Source organism: Phaseolus vulgaris, chromosome 9 (assembly GCF_051622355.1).
Source record: "Phaseolus vulgaris cultivar YP4 chromosome 9, ASM5162235v1, whole genome shotgun sequence".
Taxonomy (NCBI): Eukaryota; Viridiplantae; Streptophyta; class Magnoliopsida; order Fabales; family Fabaceae; genus Phaseolus; species Phaseolus vulgaris.
In genome coordinates this window covers 30,618,168-30,636,460 of record NC_143506.1, presented here as the reverse complement: position 1 = coordinate 30,636,460, position 18,293 = coordinate 30,618,168, and the positions used below count along the sequence as shown (strand labels likewise).

Here is an 18,293-nt window from a genome sequence, read left to right as displayed (position 1 = left end):
GAAACTATTTTAAGAATTAAATAAATTTTTGGTTTCTAAATTAGTTTCTATTATTGTTAAATGGTTTCTAAATTAGTATCTAATTAACAACCAAATTTAGAAACTAAATAATTGGTAGTTAAAACTTTGGTAGCTAATTAGATATCAATTTAAAAACTATTTAACAATATTGGAAACTAATTTAAAAACTATTTTTTTTAATTTCTAAAATGGTTTATAATTTAGTACTATTGCAACTAATTATTTTAGTTTCTAAAAATTGATTTTTATTTGATGGTTTTCATGTAGTATAAATTTTTTATTGTTGGCAAAATTTACTAGAATTTGTTGATAATTGGTACAAATACAATCCGTCAATAAATTTAATAATAATAATAATAATTTTAATAATACAATGAATTATTATTACAATAATAAGTAAAATAATACTAATTTTAAATTTAATATTATTATTATTAATAGTATTAGTAATAATAATAATATTAATAATAAAAATAAAAATATTAATAATAAAAATAATAGAAATAATAATATAATAAGAATAATAATTATTATTAATTGATCATTAAATACATTTAGTCTAGTGATTATAAACTTTTATAGTTAATTGACCTAGGTTCAACTCCATCAAAACGGTAATATTAACTTTAATAATGTTATAATAATAATAATATAATGTAAATATAATAATAAGTAAATAATAAATTATATTTTTCTGATGCAATTTACGCTTTCTTTAATCATTATAAGTTTTTTAAATTGTTTCTTTAACTAAATATATTTGAATTTGAAGTGTGAATAAACTATAAACTTGGAATATTTCTATTGTTCATCTTTCACTTATTAGACGCTTATTAGACGTTCAGAATGGATCGTTCAAAATGGAAATATTAAGATGTCTCATAAAATATCGATTCCTTGCATATTTATAAAAAAAATTATCATTAAGATCAGACTTCGATAGATATTAACATTTCAAATCTATTCCTAGCATTCAAATATGTTAAGCATTATCATTTGGGTCAGAAACTTATAAGTACTTTCTAGTCAAATCTAAATTTCGAGATCAAGGCGAACTAGCATTACTAATAAAATGATAATACCAATCATCAATTAAAAACATAATATTATGTTTACATATCACCTCAATACATAAGAGTTTGAATAGATTACTCCTAATCTCAAAGGGTAGAATTAATCATACATGTTGGCTATTATAAACATGGAGAATAAGAAAAAGAAGATTCCGGATGTTTCTCCTTGACAATTGTCTCTTCTAAGGTTTCTAACACCTCCTATTCTCCCAATTGGATTACAATTCACTCAATGATGTTTTCTTCTCAATCATGCACACTAGGGTTGTGTCTCAAACCTCCCATTTAACGTAATTTCCATGGGCTAAGTATCTTCTCGCTTGGGCGTTATTGGGATCGTCTGGGTAGAAGCACGAAAAAAGGTTCAACGTTACTGGAGCAATCTCGCTTGGGCAATATTGAGCTCGCTTAAGCGAGATTCTCTGGGGGTTTCTGGCTTAGGCGAGTTTAGGCGAGCTTTGGTGAGTATTGGTGCGTTCCAACTTTTCCTTTTTAGCTTTGTATATTCTCCTTTTGCCCAATCATCTCCATTCTTCCCTAGAATCCTAAAATTAACACAAATTTGGGAATCGTTCTTATTCAAATTAAAATCACAAAATATGTAAAATGGTATAATTTCATAAATTAAGGGTTATTTTATGCTTATTTTATCAATTAATATCCATAAGTGCTTGTATTTTAATATGAAATATCACTAAAATCTGGCACTTATCAACAACTGCATTAAAAAAACATTTATGATTAATATGGAAAGTGTTTTTGATTCACAAAACATTGAAGCATATGGTGTTTGAAATTTTCATATTTCTTTGTATTACATAATTATTTAACCATTAATCTTATTTAAAAAATAGTGTTTGATATGATTTAAGAATATCAAATAGGATTCAAAAACATAGGAGCAATGTCATAAATCATTCTATGAATATAAGAGTTTAGTATGGCTACTTCCCTGATGTAGTAGACTGTAAGTAGAAGGTAATAAGATCATCTGATATGTGTAATCTTTAGTGATCGTCTGATGTGCTCATAAGCTCTGTTTAGTTGGTCTTTTCTCGTGCTTAGAGATCGTCTTCCTTGTAGTGCCTAAAGGGATTTTCTGACAAGAATGTTAGATGTATCCATGAGAACTAGACTTTTCTGACGAGATCTTCCTATGTAGATCGTTTGATTCAATTCTTTGAGATTGTTTGACAATACTCGTAGAGATCGTATAATCTATTTATGTGAGATGGTCTAATGCGTCTTTTCTCATTTGAACTATTTGGTTGGACAATATTCCTTCTTTATGTGGTATCTTTATAAGTTCTTAGATATTTGTCCAACATTGAGACCAAGATTAGATTTTCTGTGTTAAGAAAGTAGACGATCCAATACCCATCAGATGATCTTCTACTATGTGCTTTGATGATAACAAACACATTATAAGATGTAAGTGTTCTAAACAAGTTATTAAGTGTGCATCAATTATTAGAAAGACATTATAAGGTCTACTAGCACAAGAACTTGTTAACATGTCACACAATGTGTGAAATGATATGTACAATCAAACGTCACAAGGCTCATGATAAAACGTATTTACAAAGAGTATGTGCAAAGCGTTTGACGAAGCTTAAATACGTTGAACGTCCATACAAGCAAGTGTACACAAAACACACATTCCAGACGATCTAACACATAAGAGAGTGTATATCTTTGACCTCCATATTATTTAGAACGTCTTCTTTGTTTTGTGTGAATTAATCTTTGAACTTGTTTTGATGAATGAAATTATAACATAAAGTCTTTTTCAAATAAGATTCTAAAGATAAATTAAGAGCATGCTGAAATGATAAATATTTGTGCTTAAAATGCACTTGAGAAAGAACAACATTTCTATGGAAATTAAGTTAATATTCTATGATACAAAATTATTTTAAATTGTATTAAGTAGTTAATATTGGTTTAAAAATAATTTTGAAAAACAAATATAATTGAATATAAATAAAATGTTTTTCAAATATGTTTAAATGTTTCAATCTGTATTAACTGAGAATGACTATTTTATTTACAAATTAAGAAACCATTTGAAATACTATTCTTTGAATTGGAATTAATAGATAATTGATGATAATTAAAAGATAATAGATCAGTGGCATATTTATGCAATTAAATGAATATTTGATGCAAAATATATTTATAGGAATATAACTTTCAATTAAAAATGCGATAAGAAATATATAAAGAATTTCCACTAATGATGACTAAATGATTAAACTAAATAGAGTGATTTACGCAATCACATGCAACAACTAAATTCATCGAGCATTAATTATAAATTACATTTATGAAGATAAAATTAAGAAAGTGTAACAAGGGAATTGCCAATCAATCAAGTCGCAAAGCTCATTGTGAATATTTGAAGTTTTCTTGCAGAGAATTTGAAGGAAGACTCAAGATTCAATCTAGCAATATTGTTGGATAAAGTGATCAAGAGTAGCAATGGACTTTATGAGAAGATAATATACATTACAAAAAATGATTTGAAGAGCTATAGTATGATCAAGACACAACAAGAATAGAAATTTGAGTTACCCAAAATAGTGTATGACACATGACAATACGAGAAGAATGCACAGTCCTAATTGAGCATCTAAACGCATATGGAAAGAGGAAACATGCAATTCTGAATTGGAGAAAAGCTTCAAGAGATATATTTGAATCATTATAGAGACTTTTCAAATTCATATATATTTAAGACGCATTGAGAAGATCATGATCATAAGATTACTAATAGAGCGTCTAAAAAGAAAATTGAAGTTATTGCACAGCAAGATTTGCACAAAGAATAATATCCTCATAAAACCACTACAATCAACAAAGAAAGAGAATTTGAAGAGAGAGATATCTAAGAAATCAAGTGAGAAAGAAACATTAAAGATGCATGTCAGAACTTTCTATTCTTAACGTTTAAAGGAATAGAGTTGAAATGGAGAACAAAAATAAGAGCACATTTAAGATACACTTTCAAAAGTTCAAAACCACACCAAGTTTAGAAAGAACTCAAGAGTGCATTGATGCATATATCATATGGCAAAAATGTGCATATACTTTCAAAGCAAATGTTTCCATATCAAGTGTCTACTACATTTAAAGTCATATCAAGGTGAATAATTTAATTAAAGATTAAGTCACAACAGCTATGAATTATCAATGTTCGCATCAAACATCTAAAAGGAAAAAATTCAAATTGTTTCACTTACTCAAAGATGCACAAAACCTATTCAAATAAGAAATTGCCATATTCAGCATCTAATAATGAGCATAAGATGGTGAACAATACAATATGGTGAAGGAAATTATTGAATATATTCAAGATCACAATCTTGAAATATCAATGTTCACATTGGGACTAAAAGAAGGAACAATTCAAACTACATTTAAAGTCCAAGATGTAGAGGAATCAATCTGAGCAAGAGTTTCTATATCCAACGTCTAACGATCATGTGAACAAAGAGAATAATTAAAGCCTCAATGGTCTTAATATGAAGACTATATAAATACCTTGAAGGTAAGAAGACACACAATTACATGAGACAAGATACAAAGCTTACGTAAGTGCATTCATATTCTTAGTGTGTATAGTCTTTCTATGAGAGAATTTTGTATATGCTTTTAAGAGCATTCATTATTTAGGGAGTGAGTCTTCTATTGTAAATCATTCACTATGTAAAGTTTACCCTGTGAGCTTTCACTATTTTCTCTTTTGTAAATAGTGTTTCTCACCTGAGAGGTCTTAATCTCCCCTTGAGATTAAGAATAGTTTCCTAAAGAGGTGTTCAATTCTTGTTTCCTGGAGAGGTGGAGAATACTTTTGTGCCTGGAGAGGTGGATAATATTTGTGTACCTGGAGAGGTGTAGAATACTTCTTACGTGGAAAGGTGAATAATACTTAAGGCTCTTAAGCAGTGAACTTAACAGGACTTGATGTACACCTAGTATTTGGTGTGAACCAGTATAACTCCTTGTGCATACTTTTCTATATCCCTCATAATTTATAATGTGTTTTACATTTGAGTTGATCAAAAGCGAATTGGGTTCAAGCTTTATTCACCCCCCCCCCCCCCCCCACTTCTGGAGCCAATTGTACCTATTTTTGTTCCTCAAATAGTTTCTTTATCTGAATGCACTTTTTCCGTTGAGGTTTGAAAATTTTCTCCACTTGAATATCTTCTCTTCAGTATTGTTCATTTCCTTCTTCGTGGTAGACGCTCAAAAAGGAAAGTTTAGATATGTGTCTTCAATGAGTTTTATAACTTATTTGCACCTCTAATCATCTTTATCTCTAAATATCTTCGTTCATATCTCATTGACATTACTTCGCTCTTGATATGTGTAAATCTTTCTCATCAACTTCATATGTTTCCTATTAAATGTTAAATATAGAAACTTTGTCTATAAAATTTAAATGCGTCTTTATGTTACTATATATCAACTTTAGAGAATATCAGTGAACATTATAATTAACAAAATAAATCATGGGTATCACTCCAATAATATCTTTTATAAAACCTTGAATTATCAATATTTTTTATTCTTAAATATTTATCTAGAAATTCATTTTCAAAAACATTTTCCAAGTTTATACATAATTTGATCATTGACGCCTAATCACATTTAACCTGGATATGTTTCCACAAAATATATTTAAAATTATTTTATATAAAATACACGTGTGTTTTATTTTTCCGAAAACTTTCAAATAAAACATTGTTCATTCGAAAACTTTCGAAGACAGTTTAAAACTTAATTGTAATTGTACAATTGTACTCGAAAGCATTTAAAATCAATATGAAAAGCGTTTTGATTGAAAAACATTGAAGAACATGATATTTGAGAATTTAAGATTTTTCCGTGTTATGTTTGAAACTTTCCAAGATCATTTAATCGTTTATCTTATTTGAAAATAATATTTTATCGTTATAATGTCTCGCACATGTATTCTTCTTTAAATCATTTGTTTGGACAACATTTCTTCTTTAACTATTAATTTTATAATCTCCTAGAAATTTTTCTAATATTAAGACCAAGATTGGATTGTCTGATGTTCTTTTTTCAGTGAGCATGTGCCATTTTTTCATCTAATAATCTTTGAAGTGAAGAACAAAAACACAATTAATAAAATTGAATTAAGAAACTTATTAATTAACTAATAGAAAGTATAAAACTTAAATATGTGAAAAACAAAATGCACCAAAACTTATACTTAGATTGACACAAAAAACTTTTCACAAGAATTTTCACTACAAGAAAAATCAAATTTATCTACAAAATAAATCCGTAGGTAACAGCCAAATTCTGTAGGTAAATTAACATTACCTACGGATTACTCACAGACAAAAATCTGTATGTAATGTGGACATCGGTAATTTACCTACGAATATTGTGTCCATAGGTAACGAAAACAGTAGTTACCCACCAACTATAGTCCGTAGGTAATATCCACCAACTTCAGTCCGTATGTAATGTTAATATACTTTATTTTTAAAATTTTAATTATTATTTGAATCTCTTTTTTATTGTCAATTATTAATATTATTAAATATTTATTAATATTATTAAATATTATTAAATATTTTTAATATTTTTAAATATTATAAATAGTGTTAATATTATTAATATTATAAATAATGTTAATTTTATAAATATTTTTATTAATAGTATTTATATTATTAATGTTATTATTATTAACTTTTTTTATATTACTAATATCATTAATATTTTTATTATTATTAATATTATTCATATTATTAATATAATACTAATTATATTAATTAAATTATTATATTAATATTATTAATTTTATAATATTAATAATATGTATAAATTAGTTATGGTTATTATTATTTATAAATATTAATTATGATTTTATAATTCTTCATATTATATAATATTTTTAATATTATGTATATAATTATTATGATAATAGTTTGGTAGGTAATAGAGATCTGTGAGTGATAGTTTGTAGGTAATAGAGATTTGTGGGTAATAGTTGGTAAGTAATAGAGATCCGTAAATAAAAGTTGATAGATAATAAGATTCGTGAGTAGTTAGTAGGTAATGTTGAATTTACCTACGGATTCAAAATATGTGAATAATGTCCATAGATAATTCGTAAGCTACTGTAAATAATACTGAATTTACCTACGAATTCAGATCTGTGGATAAAAATCCATAGATAATACTAATTTTTTTTTTAGTATTTATTTTGTCTTTCATTAAAAATAAAAACTATGCTTAATGTAACTTTACATGAGAATAAGATTGTGGTCTCTAAATTTTGGAACTTTTGAGTTATAGAGACACTATTACAATGCAGTGCATAGGTGATGCATAATGGTGTAGGATTGGATCAAAATCATCAATGTTTTTTTTTAAATTTAGATGTTTTCATTTTAGATTAAGTCGAAATTATTATTCTTTTCACTTTTTTTCTTTTCAACCAGGGTTTAATTTTTAAATTCTCACCATTTAAAATAATTAAAAAAAATAAATAGAATGAAGTTAAATGAGTGAATAAATAAATCATTATTTTAAAGAGTGATTTAATCTTTAATTCTTTAAAATTTATAATAATAATTTCATAAATTTAAAATTATGATTATAATCACTTAATATATGTTATCATGTAAAATAAATTTATCTGTGCACCATAAAAAAGCGCAAATGTATGTATGAAAAATTAGATCAAACTAAAATATAAACACTTACCATTGATCAAACTAAATGTATGTATTAAGTTAGTTTATATCCAATTTAATTATGTTTTTACAAAGTTTATTTACCATTGAAACATGACGTAAACAATACTTATGCAATCACTGTTACAAATATTCATCCTATGTTACGCTTTATTAGTTTTCATGGTTTTGACATTTATTATTTATTAGTATTATTCTTTAAGACATATAACTGGAAATGTAAAAAATATAGATTAAACACTTACTGAGAAAAAATCATTCATGTAAAATAAAAAAAGTAATTATACTTTGTACGACACACCTTTTATTCAATATTATATTTGTAATTTATTTTAAATTACTAGTTTATCACCTTTCATTTAATGTTTTAGAGATACTCTACTATATTGAGAAGTCAAATTTTTTGACAACATTAATTTTTTCACACTATCACACTCTCAGGAGTATCAATCCTCATTACATCTTCCAATATTTTTTGTCTTTTATAAAAATAAATAAAATAATTAGTTGCATCCATAAAAAATCCACAACAACAGATAAAATTTTAAAACCTAAAGTTTATCATGTATGAGTACGATTGGTGGAAATTTTGATTGAGAAGAATAAGTTAAAAAATCTGATAATGAATTAATAACAATTTCAAATAACTTAATCTTAGTTATGATGCATGGAAATTGTACTTTGAAAGAGAGTGCAGATAGTATTGAAATAAAAATACTGGGAAGGGGAAGAGATCATGTATAATGTACATAATAATATTTACTCTTTCAAAACAAAAATAAAAAATTATTTAGATCTCCTTCTTTTAAGAATTATAATTATTACAAGAAAAATAAATAATTAATTAAAGTTATCAGAATTTTGAATATGGAGAGGATTAAATTTATTTATCTAATCACATAAAAAAACTAAAAATATTATAAAAATAAATGCACTGTTAATACCATCTTAAGTGAGAAAGAAAAAAAAATCATTTGAATCAAATTTGTAATTTATAATAAATATTATTAATATTATTAAATATTTATTAATATTATTAAATATTATAAATAGTGTTAATATTAGTAACATTATAAATAATTTTAATTTTATAAATATTTTTATTAATAGTATTTATATTATTAATGTTATTATTACGAATATTATTAACTTTCTAATATTACTAATATCATTAATATTATTATTATTATTATTAATATAATACTAATTATATTATTTAAATTATTATATTAATATTATTAATTTTATAATATTAATAATATGTATAAATTAGTGATGGATTATTATTTATAAATATTAATTATGATTTTATAATTCTTTATATTATATTAATATTTTTAATATTATGTATATAATTATTATGATAATAGTTTGGTAGGTAATAGATTCATGGGTAATAGTTGGTAGGTAAAAGTTGATAGATAATAAGATTCGTAGGTAGTTGGTAGGTAATGTTGAATTTAACTACGGATTCAGATCTGTGAGTAATGTCCGTAGGTAATTCGTAGGTTATCGTAGGTAATACTGAATTTACCTACGGACTCAGATCCGTGGGTAAAAATCCATAGATAATACTATTTTTTTTTTTTAGTGTTTGTTTTGTCTTTCATTAAAAATAAAAATTATGCTTAATGTAACTTTACATGAGAATAAAATTGTTGTCTCTAAAGTTTGGAACTTTTGAGTTACAGAAACACTATTACAATGCAGTGAATAGGTAATGCATAATGGATTGGATGAATGTCATCAATGTTTCTTTGTAAAATTTAGATGTTTTCATTTTAGATTAAGTCATAATTATTATTCTTTTCACTTTTTTTTCTTTTCAACCAGGGTTTAATTTTTAAATTCTCACCATTTAAAATAATTAAAAAAAATAAGTAGAATGAAGTTAAATGAGTGAATAAATAAATCATTATTTTAAAGAGTCATTTAATCTTTAATTCTTTAAATTTTATAATAATAATTTCATAAATTTAAAATTATGATAATCACTTAATATATGTTATCATGTAAAACAAATTTATCTGTGCACCATAAAAAAGCGCAATGTATGTATGAAAAATTAGATCAAACTAAAATATAAACACTTACCAACAAACACTAATTATCTTATTATTAAGTTAATTTATATCCAATTTAATTATATTTTAACAAAGTTTATTTACCATTAAAATATGATGTAAACAATACTTATCCAATCACTGTTACAATTTTGTTTGAAACTTTTCATGCTGTATATGAAAGACTTTAATGGATAAAATAATCCAAATACTATAATATGATAAGATAATTATAAAATTCATAAAACTACTTATTTTTTATTCTACTTGATAAGAGACATATTCATCCTATGTTACGCTTTAATAGTTTTCATCGTTTTGACATTTATTATTTATTAGTATTATTCTTTAAGACATATAACTGGAAATATAAAAAATATAGATTAAACACTTACTAGAAAAAAATATTCATGTAAAATAAAAAAGTGATTATACTTTGTAGGATACACCTTTTATTCAATATTATATTTATGTAATTTATCTTAAATTACTAATTTATCACCTTCCATTTAATGTTTTTAGAGATACTCTACGACATTGAGAAGTCAATTTTTTTTTACAACATTAACTTTTTCACACTATTTTATGAGAAAACTGTGACATTCTCGGGAGTATCAATCCTCCTTACATCTTTCAATATCTTTTGTCTTTTATAAAAATAAATAAAATAATTAATTGCATCCATAAAAAATCCACAACAACAGATCAGATTTTAAAATCTAAAGTTATGTATGAGTACTATTGGTGAAAATTTTGACTGAGGAGAATAAGTTCAAAAATTTGATAATGAATTAATAACAATTTCAAATAACTTAATCTTAGTTATGATGCATGGAAATTGTACTTTGAAAGAGAGTGCAGATAGTCATGAAATACAAATGTTGTGAAGAGAAAGAGATCATGTATAATATACATAATAATATTTACTCTTTCAAAATAAAAATAAAAAATTATTTAGGTCTCCTTCTTCTAAGAATTATAATTATTACATGAAAAATAATTAATTAATTAAAGTTATCAGAATTTTGGATATGGAGAGGATTAAATTTATTTATCTAATCACATAACAAAACTAAAAATATTATAAGAATAAATGCACTATTAATACCATATTAAGTGAGAAAAAAAAATCATTTGAATCAAATTTGTAATTTATATAATATATATATATATATATAATAATTTACTGAACAAATTTGAACAATAAAAAATATTTAATATATATAATATTTAACTATATTTGATTTATATATATATATATAATCATGTAAAGCAATTTTTTCTGTGCACCATGAAAAATGCGCAAATGTATACATGAAAAAAATTAAAACAAACTAAATTATAAACACTTACAACTATTAAGTTAGTTCATATCTGATTTAATTATATTTAATAAAGTTTATTTACCATTCAAACCTGATGTAAAAAATACTTATGCATCATGGTTATAATTTTTGTTTAAAAACTTTTTATGTTGTATATGAAAGATCTTAATGGATAAAATACTAATATGATAAGATAATTATAAAATTCATAAAACTCAATTAAACATTTGTATATTTCAAATTCTCCAAATATTAATATGACAACAAATATTAATATGACAAGATAATTATAAAATTCAATTAAATATTTGTATCAACAATTCTAATAGTTGACTTTTGTTTGTAATAATTAAATTTATATGACATTATAACATCTGCAAAAGTAAATATTTAAGAGAAGCAGTATGAATTCCACATGAAAACAATTGACTGCATTCCCAAAAAATAAGAAATAAACCAATCACATTTATACCAAACTATTTATTTTTTATTTAAAATTTATTCCATAAAGAACTTTTCAATAGTTTCCATGACTTACCATCTAATGTTTTAAACATATTCTACCATATTAACACTCATAAATCTCAGCCTTTCTTTTTTAAGACTTTCTTTTCTAAGACCGAGAAGGTCAAATTTTGCAATTAATTTTTTCACACTAACCTATGAGAAAACTGACATTATTGGGAATCTCAATCTTTGTTACACCTTCCGATATTTTTTTTTTTTTTCTAAAAAATAAATAATAATTATAGAATTTAAATATTTAATTTTTATGATAAAATATACATTTTTCTCAAGTTTAATAAACACATTTAAATTAAAAAATAAGTGTTCAGTTATATTTTGATAATAAATGCAACTTATTTTTTAAATTAAAATTTTGCCAAATAAAAATAATTTATTAAATTATTCAATTAAGATAAATTTTAATGATATTAAAAAATTAAAATTTTATTGTTATATATTTCGAATGACATTTTGTATTATTAAAATTTAATTAACTATTGTTGAAATAATTAAGAAGAAAATATAAACATTTAAATTTGAAATTTTGGTATTGACGAGAGAAATTACTAGGAGTTGAATATTGTGAATTTTGATCTAGAAACATTAACGGCGTTAGAAAGTTTGTGTTAAAAAGGCACATGGAAATTAAAAAGAAAAAAAAAGTGATAAACATGAAAAGCCAGATGCTCAAACTGAATAACCCCAACATTGAACACTTACACCCATTGAGTTGAACAATTTATTATGTTTAGGTCCAGAAATTTGTTCTCAAATTTTCTAATTGATTTCCTCTTGTTGGGATTAAAATTGTAAAGTTGAATCGATTTTAGAAAAAAAAAAATCAACTAACTACTTAGTGGCAAATTGAATTCTAGTTTTATGGAAATCCCACCACTTCGTAATATAGTTTACTATTGTTTAATGTTTTTAAGTGAAAAATTTAAATTTTATTTAAAAATATGTTAAAAGTAATTACTTATGGGTTTAAGTAAATTTTGGTGATATAATTGAATTATTTTATAAAGTTCATATGTAATGTGATTGAATGGTGTATTAATGTGTTATGTGAAGTATAAAATGATGTGAAAGTGTGACCAACACATTGTATTGTTAAGAAAAATATATATCATGCCAAGATTGTTATTAGTGTGTATTGTTGTGAATGTCATTTAAATGAGACGATCCTGACCCTACTAATATAATGGAATCACATAGATAAAGTTATTCAGTTGGTGAGAGTCGAAAGAGGTTCATATGACTTTGTATGTGGTTTGAAATATAATCTGGTATTTCAAATCATATGAATGTATCCTATCATATGAGATAATGAGATATTGAGATGATTATGCACATGACTATGTGGATTCACAGTAGTCATATGAATTTATCCCATCATATGAGATAATGAGATATTGAGATGATTATGCACATGACTATGTGCATTCACAGTGAGTGTATGACAAGTGCAAATCGTTAGATGCTAATTTCAATACACGAATCTTCCGTAAATAGAATCAAGTGTCTATGTGTTGTGAGTTAATAGAAGTCTGACATGAGAAAGATGAATTATGAAGTATGATGGACAGTTGATGGTTTTGTGAGAATGTATGAGAATTAATGGTTTTATGTTGATATTTAAAGTTATATTTATATTAGAAGTTTTAAAAATAGATAATTTATCCGGTTGTTTGCATTGTGTTTTACTTTTATTTTTATATGATGATCATGTATTTACATGGAAATATATGATAATACATGTGATAGAGCTTCCCAGTGACCAATTGGAGGATGAAAATATTTTATTTTGTTTTAAATATTTTGTTTATTTTGATATCTTATTCAAATTATGTTATTATATATAATAAAATAGAAATGTGTGGCATGAAACTTATATAATCACATATGTTATGATAATATATATTCATTAGTGATAAGTTTAACAAACACTTGGTAGGATAAACTTTAAATTACTCTGATAGATGTCATATTACGAAGTGGACTTTAAGCCTAACCCAACCCCATAAAACCGGCTTATGGAGTGAGATTTGTACCCACTTATATTCAATGAAATATTTTCATCTCTAGTCGATGTGGAATCTTCAACATTGTTAGTTACGTTAATTCTAAATGTAAGTCTTGGGTTGGTTGAATTTACCATAAGAATTTATTCTTTAGGAAATGATAACCATAAAAATGTTTAGGATGGGATTTTCTCTTTTTTAAAATTTCCATCTTTCATTCGAGTTATATGAATTGTTTTTTTAACTATTTATTGAATATTTTGAATAAAATTAAAGTTGAGACAATTCAAAAATACTTTACATTTTAAATAATATTTTATTTTTTATTTTTTATTTGATACACTGAAATCCCTAAAAAAAAGTTCGTTTTTACTTTTTATTATCAATTTTTTTTCATATTAAAATTAAATTTTGTACATGTAAAGTGTTTTTATGTTTTAATTTAAAATAATTAAAAAATATAACTCTGATACTTTAAAAAGATACGTATTTACATATTATAATTAGAATTTATATCCCTGGATATTTTTATTTATTATTTTGTGATACATCCACCAAATAAGACATATAACTACTATTATTATAGGTTATGTTGTTATAAACCTTATATTTTTAGTAAAAATATGATTTAATTATGAAGAAAGCGGAGATGTTGTTGGAAGGAGAAAAAGGAAGAAAAAAAAAGCGAGTAACAGTGAGGAATTAGAAGAAGACGACTGTGTTTGCAACACGTGCATAAAACAGCCGTTAACTTAACCATCCAGGCCAGGCCGCAATTCAAACGGCGACTCCACCCATCCCAATTACCATTATTCCTTTTCTTTCTTTCTCTTTTTAATAATTCTATCAAAAAATTTATTATACAAATAAAATATTCTAAATATTTAGAGTTTAATAATAAGTAAAATGTTTTTCTTTTCTGTTTTACTTTAAAATATGATTAAGATAAAATAGAAAAATAATTTATATAATAAAGAATCTATTATATATTACTATATATTATGGTATTATTATTATTATAAATAAAGAAATCTCACCCTTGCATTGAGTGTTCTATTGACACAACATGAAACACACACATGACACAAGAGGCTGCAACAACAACATAGCCACAACCAAATGACACCCACAAAGGAGAGAAAGAGAGACGCCACTACCTCTCTGCGTGGCTCGCTCGCACAACCGTGAGCCAGATAAACCCGTTTGGAATTCGTCTCTCTTTTATCTAAATTCGTAAGCTTTTCTTTATGCCTTGTTTTTTTTTTATAATAATTTTTTGGGGAGGGGTTAATTGATGTTTTTTTCTTGGCTTTTGAGATTTTGTGGCGTTGTTGTCTGTGTTTTTGTTTATTTTTTTCTGGTTTTAGAGCTCGGAAAGGGGAAAAGTACATATGGGGTTGTTCCTATGTAAATTTGAAGTGATCTTCTTTTGTTTTTTTATTTTTTATTTTTCTTCTGTTGATTTATTGGCGGAAGAGCAACTTCGGGCTTTGAATTTGGACTTGCACGCTGTAATTTTTTATTCTAGTTTTATGTTTATGTTTTAAATTCGATTATTTCTTGAAATTTTACCCCCTTCTCTCTTAGATTTGTCTGACGATTCTCCTAATGAGATCTGATTTTTTTTGTGGTTTTAATATTCTTTTGAAGTCTGGTTATTATGTGTGATGGGATGTTGTGAAGGCTTGCATGTTTATAGTGGTGTTTTTGATCTGTGTGCATGCTCTAAATTTTGTGCCACATCGTGATTGACCAAGAGTGTGTTTCTGAATCATTGTAAACTTTCGAATTCTGGGTGAATATTGTTAATATTTCTTATTTGTTTGGTTATTTGATTGATATTAGATGTGCATACGATTGGTTATGAGTATCATTTTGTGGCTCATGGAAAATTGATGTTTGTGGTTTTGTGAATTTAGCTTGAAATTGGCATATGTTTGTTGTAAGTACTTTTGTCATCGGTGTAGTGGTGTTGTCCAATTTAATGTTTTCAATTTTGATGGATAAGAAACAAGACTTTTCTTTGTAACAGATTGATTCTTTCAGTCGACATGTTGGAGGGTCCAACCTTTCTTGTTTCGAGGGACTTACCGAGCTCATGTGAGCAAGAGACCAGGTGGATTTACAATTCCTTCTGTGTGATGCAGCTCTCAAACAACAAGCGTCGTTTGGAGCTAGAGAAAGAAGCTGTGCTGAGAAAGTCATGCAAGCTTTCAGATGCTCCTGAGGACGGGGAAGGGAAAACAAAGAAAAACATCCAAGATCTTTCCCTATCCGTTAACCAAGCAAATGAACAAAATCATGCAAGTGACCAGTCAGATTCAAGTTCGCTTATCTACCAACTTGGTCGGGACATCTCAATTAATTGTCTCCTACGATGCTCCAGGTCTGACTATGGTTCGATTGCCTCATTGAACCAAAGTTTTCGATCTCTCATCCGGACTGGAGAGCTTTATAGGCTGAGGCGGCAGATGGGTATCATAGAGCATTGGGTTTACTTCTCTTGTAATCTTCCTGAATGGGAGGCATTTGATCCAAACACTGGTAGATGGATGCGTTTGCCTAGAATGCCTTCTAATGAATGCTTTATCTGTTCAGATAAGGAGTCATTGGCTGTTGGTACAGAGCTTCTTGTTTTTGGAAAGGAGATAATGTCTCCTGTCATATACAGATATAGCATTTTGATGAACTCATGGTCATCAGGTATGGAAATGAATGTTCCTAGATGCTTGTTTGGTTCTGCCAGCCTTGGAGAAGTTGCCATATTAGCTGGCGGCTGTGATCCTCGTGGCAATATTTTGAGTTCTGCAGAGCTTTATAACTCAGAAACTGGAACGTGGGAGCTTCTACCAAACATGAATAAAGCTAGGAAAATGTGTTCTGGTGTATTTATATATGGGAAATTTTATGTCATTGGCGGTATTGGAGTAGGTAACTCACGGCAGTTAACATGTGGTGAAGAGTTTGATCTGCAGACGAGAAAGTGGAGAGAAATACCCAACATGTTCCCTGGGCGAAATGGAGGATCTGAGGTGACTGAAGTATCGGCTGCTGCTGAAGCACCTCCGTTGGTTGCAGTTGTAAATAATGTATTGTATTCTGCAGATTATGCCCTACAAGAGGTAAGGAGATATGATAAAGACAATAATTCATGGGTCACTATTGGAAGATTACCTGACCGAATAGTCTCAATGAATGGCTGGGGATTAGCCTTTCGTGCATGTGGAAATCGTCTAATTGTTATTGGTGGGCCAAGAGCTTTAGATGGAAGGGTAATTGAGATCAATGCATGTGTCCCAGGTGAAGGTGTGCCAGAGTGGAACCTGCTTGCTAGTCGGCAGTCAGGAAGCTTTGTGTATAACTGTGCAGTGATGGGATGCTGAGACGTTTGCTTTTGGTGATAAAGTTATATGGATTTCTTCTGAATGGAATTAACATTCTTCACTTTCAAGGAGAGATGATTATGCTCATGGGTAATATACCCACTTTTTGGGGATAAATGTTTACTCCTATTTAGAGGAATAGATACAGTTTTAGAAGGTTCACAAATGAGTCTTTTCATTTTAAGTGATCATGATGGTTTTCAAATGTTGGCACCATGAATGGTGAATAATTAGTTCTGGGTTGCAATGACCTTTTTCATAAGTTCAATTGAAGTGTTGCAGAATTTAACTGGTCTCAGTTTTGTCTGTTCTGCTTTCTCTTATCCTTTTTAAATATGTATTCTAATTGTCTTCATAAGCTCTTAAATCCTTTTGTGTTGTCTAAAATTCACCATTTCCTGCTCAAGTTGTAAAAAAAATGAGACATAAGGAATAACCTCTTTTTTGTCTTTTGACTGTTGCTTTAGTAGGTCTTGATTGTTTGGAAAAACTGTTCAATTGCATAATCCAAGCTGTCATTCTGTTTGTCTCAGTTTGAGGCAAAAAGAACTCAAACAAGGTTGTGTGTGTTTCTGTTCTGATAAATCTTGGAGAATCAATTATATTGTTTTCAATTTAATTAATCATAATACTCCCCACAAATTATGGGTTGTAGAAAGCAAATTAGGATATTTGGGAGGTTTTATTTCATTTTTAACATATTATATATACTAGGGCTGATCAAGTTAGCTGTAGGCCTGAGCATTTGCACACATAATTCTGTTGATGACATTACTGAATTTCAATAATTAATATTAATGCAATACATGATTTGTAGGCATAACAGTTGAATGCAGTTAGATATTTAGATATTTTGAAGAGTTTATTCAACAACTGAAGTATGCATATTATAGTTTACTGCAATAATTTGGATGTAAGATAGAATGGTCTGTGTTTTGAAACTGATATAGGAATTCATACTATATGTCTATTCTTAGCATCAACCAGACATAGTCATTGAATGGTCCTGTTATTGATTATTAGAAAATACAAGACCTAATCAATCTTCTAAGAAGATTCTACTTTTCAGTTTCAGCAATACCGAAAATATAAGATTTGTTTGTATCAAGATCTTTATAAACATATTAGTAGGAAAAGAAAATAAGAAAGAATGAAATAAA

At 26.7% G+C, this 18,293-nt stretch overlaps 1 protein-coding gene across 2 annotated transcripts; it reads left to right on the top strand.

Annotated features, from left to right (window-relative positions):
- Positions 1–14,766: 14,766 nt before the first annotated feature.
- Positions 14,767–17,431, top strand: LOC137820731 (Galactose oxidase/kelch repeat superfamily protein). Of its 2 annotated transcripts, none has more exons than XM_068624951.2 (2): positions 14,767–14,983; positions 15,783–17,431. In XM_068624951.2, exon 2 carries the CDS (start codon positions 15,802–15,804, stop codon positions 17,131–17,133), a length of 1,332 nt encoding a protein of 443 aa, XP_068481052.1. In that variant the 5' UTR covers positions 14,767–14,983; positions 15,783–15,801; the 3' UTR covers positions 17,134–17,431. The 2 variants fall into 2 exon arrangements, with proteins under 2 accessions (XP_068481052.1, XP_090151522.1); XM_090295396.1 differs by lacking the exon at positions 14,767–14,983 and adding an exon at positions 15,038–15,508.
- Positions 17,432–18,293: the final 862 nt, after the last annotated feature.